At 48.1% G+C, this 11124-nt stretch overlaps 1 protein-coding gene across 1 annotated transcript; it reads left to right on the forward strand.

The window, feature by feature from the left end:
* The first annotated feature begins 7269 nt into the window (after positions 1-7269).
* Positions 7270-9939, forward strand: HTR1D (5-hydroxytryptamine receptor 1D). Its single transcript, XM_032418121.1, has one exon. The coding sequence runs from the start codon at positions 7968-7970 to the stop codon at positions 9099-9101; it is 1134 nt and encodes a 377-aa protein (XP_032274012.1). The 5' UTR covers positions 7270-7967; the 3' UTR covers positions 9102-9939.
* The last annotated feature ends 1185 nt before the right edge of the window (positions 9940-11124 follow it).

Below are 11124 nucleotides of genomic sequence, written 5' to 3' on the forward strand. Positions count from 1 at the left end.
GTCAGTTTTGCCTGTTCTTGAACTTTATGACGTTTGAATCACACATGGTGTGTCATAATGTTCAGCTTCTTGGGCTCAACATTATTTCTGCTTTTTCCTTGTGGTGGTGTGTAGTGGGGAGCTGGTGTTCCTTCTCACTGATATATAATACTCCACTGTGTGACTTTGCCACCACTCATTTCTCCATCCTACTGTTGATGTCTGTTGGGATAGCTTCCAGTTTGTGGTTGTTAAACCGTGCCTGTATGAACAATTCTTGCACAAGTGGTTTGGCGGACATAAATGCAGGGTTTTGTTGGTTTTATAGCTGGGAGTAGATGGTTTTGGTCAGAGGTTTGGCATTTTTTATTTTCTACATTTTCCAGATTTTTATAATTAGAGAAACAGGTGAAAGATGGACTTGCTTGACATACTAATTAGAAGTCAAGCCTTGTGCTCAGATATAGACAGACACACACACACACCCATGTTAACACTTCTCTAGTTTTCTGAACATATATTATTTCATGCTCACAACACCCTCAAGAGATAAACTTGATGCCCTGATTTTACAGAGCAGGAAACTGAGGCTGAGGGAGATCCCGTGCCCTACAGAGAAGGAGATGGTCACAGCTGTGGATGCACTTTGTAAAATATAAAGCACTCTTCAGATTTGTGGAGAATGATTTCCCCATCCAGGGCTCACTCAGCTGTACCACACAGCTTCTAGATAAAGAACAGACAGGAATTTCTCTGGGGGGTATTTATCCTACTGCAACAAATCTTCATCACAGAGCCCTGGGTTTTTTTCTTCCAAAAGGATGAGACTGGTTTCTGAGGATACATTAAACCCATAAATTCTCTTGTTTTCTGGCAAGGTTTTATGACTGTTAAAATAAAGATCTTTCAGAAAGGGGAGGTGACTGATCTTTCTGCAAACTGAATGAGTCCTGGGTAGGAAGCCCTTGTTAAGAGGGCTACAAAGAGCCCCTGCTGTGGACCAGGCACGCATCCTTCCCACTGAATCCCCGGAGCAATTCTGGGGGAAAGGTGCTATTACCCCAATTTACAGATGAAGAAGAAAAGCCCAGGAGGTGAAATGACTTGCCTCCACTGCACAGTAGGGATTGTTTGGGGGAAAGGAACTGGAAATCCTCTGTCTTATTACCGCTCCTCAGGGCCTGTTGGACTGTTTCTCAGTTCATTTGAACTGGCTCAACTGGGAAAAGTAGGAGCTGGTTAACAATGAGGTTTCCTGGGTACAGAGGTTGCTTATGGACATCCAAGAATAGGAAGGAGTGCCATTGGATCTGGAAGGTTCCTTCCTCTTCCTCCCTTGGGGCAGGTGGTTCTCCTGTTTCTCTGCTCTTTTCTCTGTCCGCTCCCTTCTCCTGCCTCTCTCTGCAGACCTCTTTCCTTATTTACCTGTGGCTTTTCTGCTGCCCCTAAACTTGCCCTGGCCTTGGTCTTCGGCCGTGACCAGACTTCAGCCTCAGGGTCCTTGGCTTGCAGGTTGCTCCTCCTCCATTGTCAATCCACCCAGCTGTTCACAGTCTCCTTGCTAAATTCCCAGGAGAGAATCTGGTGGTTCATTTGGGGTCACGTGTCCACTGGTCCAATCAGCTATGCTCAGAAGTGGTCTGTGGAACAAGTTGAGATTGAGACTCTGCTTTTGCCCCTCCATCTCACTGCAGAGATGCTAGAGCTGGGAGTGTATGGAGTGGCTGGGGTCTATGTGGTCTGGACTCTGGGGGAGACACTGCTGGGCTAAGGGGAGTCCTTGCTGCTGCCGCAGTGGTTCCCGGGGGTGTGGTGGGCGAGAGAGAAGCTCCCTGGTATGGCTGGTAGTTCTGACAGTGGCAGGCATCACTCACTAAAATGGACAGGGATGGCTTGTTGGACAGTGGACGGAAGAGACCTCATTGCCTGCAGACCTGAATTTGGTTGGACACATCATAGAGAAACCAGAGAAGTCATCATTCGCTATGTCAGGCATTTGGATCCATGATTTTACCAGTTCTCCCCAAGCTCCTGTGAGGTCTGGGTTATCGGCTCCATCACGGAAGCTGTGCAGGCCCAGAGAGCTTACATGACTTGCCCAACGGCCATAGCAAGAAAGTGGAGCAACAGGAATTGGACCCTGATCCTCCCTGACTTAAAATGTATGCTTTTAAGGGGCACTTGGCTGGTTCAATCGGTTAAGTGTCTGGCTCTTGATTTTGGCTCAGGTCATGATCTCAGGGTCCTGGCATTGGGCTCCATGCTCAGTGGGGAGTATGCTTGAGTATTCTATCTCCCTCTTCCTCTGCCCCTCCCCCCTCATGCTTTCTCTCTCTCTCTTTCTCAAATAAATATATATATATTTTAAATGTATGCTTTTAGCCACTGCCTGCCATCTTTGTACCCTCATTACATTTGTCCAAGTTTCTATAGTTAGTGCACATCACACACATGATCTTTTTTTTGAAGACTTTATTTATTTATTTGTGAGAGAGAGAGAGAGCGAGCACAAGCAGGGGGAGCGGCAGAGGGAGAGGGAGAAGCAGGCTCCCCGCTGAGCAGGGAGCCCAATGCGGGACTCGATCCCAGGACCCTGGGATCATGACCTGAGCTGAAGGAAGTCACTTAACCGACTGAGCCACCCAGGCGCCTCACATACATGATCTTATTGGAAGTACTAAAAATCCTTTGGGGCAGCATAGCCATGCTTATATTCCCATTTTACCCAGGAAGAAACTGGGGGTTCAAGAGAAGTCATGACTTATCCTTGGTTACCTGCTGGTCTGTGGCAGAGCTGGGACCAGAACCCACATCTTCCGGATTCAAATGTATCAGCAGGTATTACTGTATTAAGCTGTATCCTTGTCATTGCTGGTAGGATGGCTGCCTTTTTTTCTCAAATGTACAAAATTGATTGTCTAAGAGAAATAATTATAAATATATCATTCCCTACAAAAGAGTACATATTATAATATACATACAGTTCAAAGAATAATCATCAACATCCAAGTACCTACCACCACCTTAAAAAACACGTCATCAGGGGTGCCTGGGTGGCTCAGTCGTTAAGCGTCTACCTTCGGCTCAGGTCATGATCCCAGGGTCCTGGGATCGAGCCCCACATCGGGCTCCCTGCTCTGCGGGAAGCCTGCTTCTCCCTCTCCCTCTCCCCCTGCTTGTGTTCCCTCTCTCGCTGTGTCTCTCTCTGTCAAATAAATAAATAAAACCTTAAAAAAAAAAACCAAACACGTCATCACTGATACTTTTAAAACCCCTACACAATCTCATTCCTGCATTCTTTCCCCTCCAGGGGTGACCACAATCCTGGATTTTATATTTAACGTTTCCTTGCTTTTCTTTATGGCTTTGCCAACATATATTTATATCTCTAAACACTTTGTTTCTTTGTGCGTGTTTTTGACTTCGGCACTAAGTGTGGTTTGTGAGAAGCACCCACAGGATGCAGCTTTGGTTTACTCAGGTTTGCTTCTCCGTGATGCTCTGGCATAGGAATACACCACATTCTACCACTCTGCTGTGGATGGACATTTGGGTGGTTTCTAGTTGTTTGTTTCTAGCCCATGCCACCGTGACCATTCTTGTTCCTCTCTGCTGATGAACACAGAGAAGAGTTTCCCTGCGATGTATACCTGGGAGCAAAATTACTGGGCCATGAGGTAATCATTGCACCTTTAGCTTTATGAGATAATATCAGATTGTTTGCTAACGAGGTTCCTCGTCTTTCCACTCTGCTAGTGGTGGGTGACAATTCCTGTTGGTCCACGCCCTTACGGGATGATGAGGCATGATCAGACTTAAAATGTTGTACTTGTCTGCCGGGTGAATATGCTATCTCACTGTTGTTTTAATTTGTATTTTTTGTTTTATTATTTGAAGTGTGATAGGAGAGGCAGTTGCTTATGGAGCTATAGTCTTTATCTCCAAAGGCAGCTGGATTATGGGAAATTCCCCCAACTTTGTTGAGGGTGGGGAAGGACAGCAGGCGGGAGAGGAGGGAGATAGCTTCAGAAGCACGTGGCTTCCCTCAAAATTCCAGCTCAGCATTCCTGACCAAGGCAAGCCACGCTGTCCTTCCCAAGATGTCACCCACCAGCCTCCCAGGCCTTTCTGAGCCCACGCCTTTCACTGAGTGAGGTCACTGGAATGCCTGGAACCCAAGGGGCGGCCACATGGGTTTGTGGGGCAGGCATACAGCCCTCCATGAGAAATGACTGCACCTAGTCTGTCTGGAAGGAAGAACATTCCAAACAGTCCAACCCAACTTCACATTTTCCATGTGAAGCAAAGTGGGAGGAAAACTTCAGCCAGAGGCTCTTGAGGTGGAGCACGGAGTGAGAGGGTCAGGAGAAGACATCGTTTTCACCTATCACTGTGAGGCCCCAAACCAGTTTCACTGCTGGAAGCACATGCGCCTGAAGGCTTTTCTTCCTGATCCAGGCAGTGTGGAGAAGAATGGAAATCTCAAGAGCTGCTCTGGACCCAGTTTTTCCACTTTTAGCTGGGTGACCTTCGGCAGGTGACGTCACCTCTCTGCTCACTTGTAAGGTGGGGGCCATATTGCCCACGTCACAGTGGGTGACTCTTGGCCCCAGGGCTAGCTCAGTGCCTGGAACATAGCAAGAGCTGTATGAAAGACATAATAATAATGATATCTTTTAAACTTTAGGAATGTTCTTGAGCAGGTTAGGATTAAGTTTGGTTTTCTTAGGGCACCTGGGTGGCTCAGTCAGTTAGGCATCTCTTTTTTTTTTTTTTAGAGATTTTATTTATTTATTTGACAGAGAGAGACACAGTGAGAGAGGGAACACAAGCAGGGGGAGCGGGAGGGGGAGAAGCAGGCCTCCTGCAGAGCAGAGAGCCCGATGTGGGGCTTGATCCCAGGACCCCAAGATCATGACCTGAGCCGAAGGCAGGCGCCCAACAACTGAGCCACCCAGGCACCCCAAGCATCTGACTCTTGATCTCAGCTCAGGTCTCAGTCTCAGGGTTGTGAGCTCAAGCCCTGTGTTGGGCTCCACGCTGGAGTGGAGCTTACATTAAAGTAAACCAACAGATTTGTTTTCTTAAATTGAGGATGTTTCCCCTCTTCTAGGAAGATACATATTTTTAAAGATTTTATTTATTTATTTGAGAGAGAGAGCACAAGCAGGGGAAGGGCAGAGGGAGAAACAGGCTCCTCACTGAGCAGGGAACCGATGCAGGGACTCTGGGATCGTGACCTGAGCCGAAGGCAGATACCTGACCGACTGAGTCACCCAGGCGCCCCAGAAGATATTTTTTTCAAAGATAAAGTCCCCACAGTTTGAGGAGTGCAAGAGAAACTATTGCATTGCAGTAGTCTAGGTTCTTAATGGTTTAAAAACCAGTCAGTCAACAGACACAGACTGAAACTTCCCAACAAATCCCAGAGCCAAGCTGTAGGGACCGGCAGTCAGACTGGCAATGAGTCTTGACTTTTCTCAGTGCTTACTGGGTTTCAGAGGCTGGCCTTGCCAGGAGCAATGGAAGCTCCACCACAGCCCGGGGAGGCCGGTAGGGTGGCCACTTTTTTGAAGACGAAATCTGAGACTCAGAAAGGGGTAAGGGACTTGCTCAAGGTCATACAGGAGGGTGGGAAGAGAAGAGGGATTGGCATCCAGACTGTCCCACCCAAGCCAAGCTCTCCCCTGCACCCAGCTGCCTCCCACGTCTGGCGCCAGCCCCCTCCTGAGCCTTCTCTGCTACTGCACCCCTGCTCTCTCTGCTCCAGCCAGTTGGGCTCTTTGCCAGGCCTTGCACTTTCTGACCTCTGGCCCTTTGCTCTTGCCTTTCCAGCCACCAGGAAAGCCATCCCTCCTGACCTTGACTATTGAAACCTTCTTCTTAATGTAGCCATCCATTGGAGCAATATACGGCCCTTAAGCATGATGTTATGGGAATGACTGATGGAACAGAGTTCAAAACACATTAAGTTGAAAAACATACAAACTGTGAAACAAATTCATACATAATAATAATTTTTTTTTTTTAAAGATTTTATTTATTTATTTGACAGAGAGAGACACAGCGAGAGAGGGAATACAAGCAGGGGGAGTGGGAGAGGGAGAAGCAGGCTTCCTGCCGAGCAGGGAGCCCGATGCAGGGCTCGATCCCAGGACCTGGAATCATGACCTGGGCCGAAGGCAGACGCTTAACGACTGAGCCACCCAGGCGCCCCCATAATAATAATTCTTAAAAGTGTGTATATATAAATCTGCCTGGCCAGCTCCGTCCCAGGGTTCTTGAAGCTATATGTCTACACCCCATGCCAGGCTTTGAACACTCTTAGGATGGGACCTGGAAGAAATCAAATGAATCATAGGGATTCCTGGTGGAGTTTTAGCATTCCATATAAGGCAGGGGAAGAGGTGGTAGGGGTGTGGATGGGGCTAAGGGGTCTTGGTACTCTTCTTGTCAACCCCATACATCAGGGGCTACCTGCAGGCCCCACAGACTTCAGCTGGGGTCATGCCAGAGATGGGCCTTACACAGAGTGCCCTCTGCTTTACCTTACCCCGATCATCTATGCCAGGGGCCCCAAGCTCCAAGAACCCCTTGGCTTGCCCATGTCCCAAATACTGAAACCCAGATTCAAGGCCAGAGGCACACAGAGGAGAAAATGAGTCTTCGAGGGTTTTTTTGTGATGACATTCCCAGTTTCCATTTAGAAAGCTGAATATATTTTCTGGACCTGAACTTTCACCATGAAAAATGCTCAGGGTTTTAATTTTTGCAATTAATTTTCTCTGCTAACCAAAAGGTGTTTCTGTTTTTGCTTTTGTGTTTGTTTTAAGAATCATGCGTGCGCACTCTAGGAAATTGGAAAATTTTTTAGGAATAAAAGAAAGGTCACCTCCCCCTCCCCAATTCCTAGAGAAATACATTGTAAAAATTTGGTATCTTTCCTGTTGACCTTTTTTTTTTTTTTTCCTGTGCACGGAGTTATTTTGTTTAGTTTTCATTGTTGCTGAGCAAATAGAATGATGGTTTCTGATTCATAATTTACAAAGCTGATTTCATGTATTTATAACAAGCCTGTGATGCTTCCAGTGGCTCTGCCCTCTCTGGGAATTGTGGGGGTGGGACCCGTTGCCCTCCCCTGTGTTCTGCTGGCACTTTTGACAAGCTAGGTTCACCATGCCACCGCCAACATTAACCAGTATGCTTTTAAACTTATAAGTTAGTCTCGAGTGTCTCAATTGTCCTTCTAGAACCTAACTCTTGCCTTCTTTTCTTTTTTAAGCCCCAGAGCTCTGGACATGTGCCCTTCTCGATGAACCCACAGTGATCGGTTTGTTTTGCCTTCTCCCAGCTCATGCATACTTCAGGTCTTGGTAACCAGAATGTTTTGTCTGTTCAGGCTCGAAGTGATCAGTGGGACAGGAACCCCCAAGTTCAGTGCCTCATGATGTGTCCAGATGAACTTAGGAAAACGGTGAGCTGTTGACTGGACTGCTTCTCAGAATCTGCTGGTACTTCTGTTTGTCTCTGGTTTTAAAAGCCCCCCAGAGGCAACCTGAAACCCAGACTCTTCTCAGAATAGGATGGGGGAAATTCCGAAGTTCTTATTCAACACATTTATCCCTCAAGCTTTGGAAGGAGCCAAAATGCCAAAAGCGAGAATCCCAAAGTACTGCCCACACTGGTGTGATATCCTGATAAATGTCTAACAAATCCAGCATGTGTCCCCTGGGCTTGAATATTTGCTGGGCAAAGTTCCAGAATAGTGAGACATCTTGGGATTCATCAGGGTTAGGAAAGACCTTTAACTACCAGCTGTCACCTCACTGTTCTTCAAATAGTCAAGTCTGGAGGTCTTTTCACTGTGCGCTGTTCTGATGGAGGGCCCCCACCAGCATGAAGCAGAAGGATGACCTTGTCCCGTAGGCAGGACAACTGTGAAGGGAGCTGTGTGTGTCCAAGTCTGTGAGAAGAGAGAGCCACCTAGAATGTCCCCGCCAAACCAGTCACTGGAAGGCCTTCTCCAGGAGGCCTCCAACAGATCCCTGAATGCTACAGAAACCCCAGAGGCTTGGGGTCCGGGGATACTCCAGGCCCTCAAGATCTCTCTTGCTCTGCTCCTTTCCATCATCACAATGGCCACAGCCCTCTCCAACGCCTTTGTGCTCACCACCATCTTCCTCACCAGGAAGCTCCACACCCCCGCGAACTATCTCATCGGCTCCCTGGCCATGACTGACCTCTTAGTCTCCATCTTGGTCATGCCCATCAGCATCGCCTATACCACCACCCGCACCTGGAGCTTTGGCCAAATCCTGTGTGACATCTGGCTGTCTTCTGACATCACATGCTGCACAGCGTCCATCCTGCATCTCTGTGTCATTGCTCTGGACAGGTACTGGGCCATTACAGATGCCCTGGAGTATAGTAAACGCCGCACAGCGGGCCGGGCGGCTGCCATGATTGCCACCGTCTGGGTCATCTCGATCTGCATCTCCATCCCGCCACTCTTCTGGCGGCAGGCCAAAGCTCACGAAGAGATGTCGGACTGCCTGGTGAACACGTCTCAGATCTCCTACACCATCTACTCCACCTGCGGGGCCTTCTACATCCCCTCTGTGCTGCTCATCATCCTCTATGGCCGCATCTACATGGCTGCCCGGAATCGCATCCTGAATCCGCCTCCGCTCTACGGGAAGCGCTTCACCACGGCCCACCTCATCACGGGCTCTGCGGGGTCCTCGCTCTGCTCGCTCAGCCCCAGCCTCCATGAGGGGCACTCCCATACTGCCGGCTCCGCTCTCTTTTTCAGCCACGTGAAAATCAAGCTGGCCGATAGTGTCCTGGAGCGCAAGAGGATTTCCGCGGCTCGAGAAAGGAAAGCCACGAAAACGCTGGGGATCATCCTAGGGGCCTTTATCATCTGCTGGCTGCCCTTCTTTGTCGCCTCTCTGGTCCTCCCCATCTGCCGGGACTCCTGCTGGCTCCACCCAGCCCTCTTTGACTTCTTCACCTGGCTTGGCTATCTCAACTCCCTCATCAATCCAATAATATATACTGTGTTTAATGAAGAGTTTCGACAAGCGTTTCAGAAAGTTGTCCATTTTCGGAAAGCCTCCTAGTCTTATTTGCTGGTGACTCTTGTTATCTGTTGTGTCCTGTAACCCAACTGGAATTGTCTTGTTTATTTTTCCTGAGATTTGGGTCAATCCTGATATGTTGGGTTTTGGTTCGACCAATAGAATTGTTCAGCGTTCTTCTTCCTGTTGTCTTTTTGACTTCTGTGCCACCCAAAGTGGGGCAGCTTTGTGAAGGGTGACAAGACCGAAGATTCCACTTAGCATATTTTCACGGCTCATCCATGTTGGGAGAAATGTGATCCACAGGATTCCCCATTGATTCAGTTCAGACGGGAAGCTGTCCAACTCTACAGAGAGACCCTAGGTTCAAATGGGAGGCTTTCTGGTCTACGTAAGTTTTGTATGGAGCTCAGAGGAGGAGGGTACGTGAGGTTAATGACCTGAGCTGAAAGAGAATTGGAGTCAGGATGGAGGCTCTCCATGCCATGTGGCACCTTGATTAGAAAATAACACGCAGATCAACTACCCCCTACCCTTCCTCCTTCCCCGGTATCTCTGCATCACCTTAGTATTCTGAAGTTAAAACCCACAATTACCCTCAATGACAGATTGACAGGCTTTGGACCCACCAAGCTTTGAGTGGGACACCATTCTGAATTTTGTTTCATGAACTATTTTTTTTTATATCCTGTTCTCATCAGAGATCTTAAGATGTTGAGTCTTGTCAAATAAAAAGCATGAGCTTTGCCCCCTGCTCAAAATAAAGCTGTTACCTTTCTAGCCCTGTCCGCCATGGTGCTTAGCAGCCAGGGATGCATGGTCTCAGACATGTTTACCAAGTAAAACACTGACTTGAGGGGCGCCTGGGTGGCTCAGTCATTAAGCGTCTGCCTTCGGCTCAGGTCATGATCCCAGGGTCCTGGGATCGAGCCCTACATCGGGCTCCCTGCTCAGCGGGGAGTCTACTTCTCCCTCTCCCACTCCCCCTGCTTGTGTTCCCTCTCTTGCTGTGTCTCTCTCTGTCAAATATATAAATAAAATCTTAAAAAAAAAATAAAAATAAAAAGCATGAGATGTCATGGTCAGTGAGGTCTTCGGGTAATGTCCCCCCGCTCCCTGGATGAACCTTTCAATCCACTTCAGTCTCCAGCATTTACTGAGCACCCACCACAGGCCCGGCCCTGTACCGGAGCCCTGGCAGCTCGTCTCTCACTGGAGCCTTATGAAAGCCAGTCTTGTGATGGTTAAAGCTGAGCAATGATGCCTCAGTTCAAATTCAAGTACTACCAACTTCTAGCTGGGTGGTCTGGGGCAAGTTTTTGAAGCCTTCTTTGCCTCACTCTCTTCAACTGTAAAATGGGGATAATGATAGGTATGTTATTGTATAAAAACAATAGCCACTGTTTATGGAGTGCCTACAATGTTCCTTGTGCACATTTTCTTGTTTGCTTTTCATCCCCATTTTATAGATGCAGTAGAGCAATGTTCCTATTGTTAGGGAAGATTTCATAAAGAGGGGACAGACTCCCAAAAGCTGAACCTTTGTGGGATGGCAGACTAAGGAAGGGGAGAGGGGATGAGGCCTCTTGGGGGAGATGGAGCGAAGCAAAGGAAGGTCACACCAGGTGGAACAAAGAGCAGGAACAAAGACTGGGAGGTCTGTAATGCTCATTGGGGTCTCTGGGCACAGAGAGAAGAATGATAGCCAGGAATATGGGATGTCAGGAAGGGAAGGGAAAGAGGGATGCCAAAATGGGGGGTGGGCAGGGGCAGACACAGAAGTCTTGTGTTGACCTTGAAGTTCCTGCTGGACATTTCACACTGTGCTCCCTGGGCCATCTGCATTAGATCCAGGGAGCTTGTTAACATTAGATTCCTGGTCCCCAACTCAGACCCATCAAATCAGACCTCTGGCAGTGAGGCCTGGGAGTCTGCATTTTTTTTTAATTTTTTTTTTTTTTTAAAGATTTTATTTATTTGAGACAGAGAGAATGAGAGAGGGAGAGCACATGAGAGGGGGGAGGGTCAGAGGGAGAAGCAGGCTCCTTGCTGAGCAGGGAGCCCG

The sequence above is a fragment of the Phoca vitulina genome, unplaced genomic scaffold, assembly GCF_004348235.1.
Source record: "Phoca vitulina isolate PV1807 unplaced genomic scaffold, GSC_HSeal_1.0 scaffold2, whole genome shotgun sequence".
NCBI lineage: Eukaryota > Metazoa > Chordata > Mammalia > Carnivora > Phocidae > Phoca > Phoca vitulina.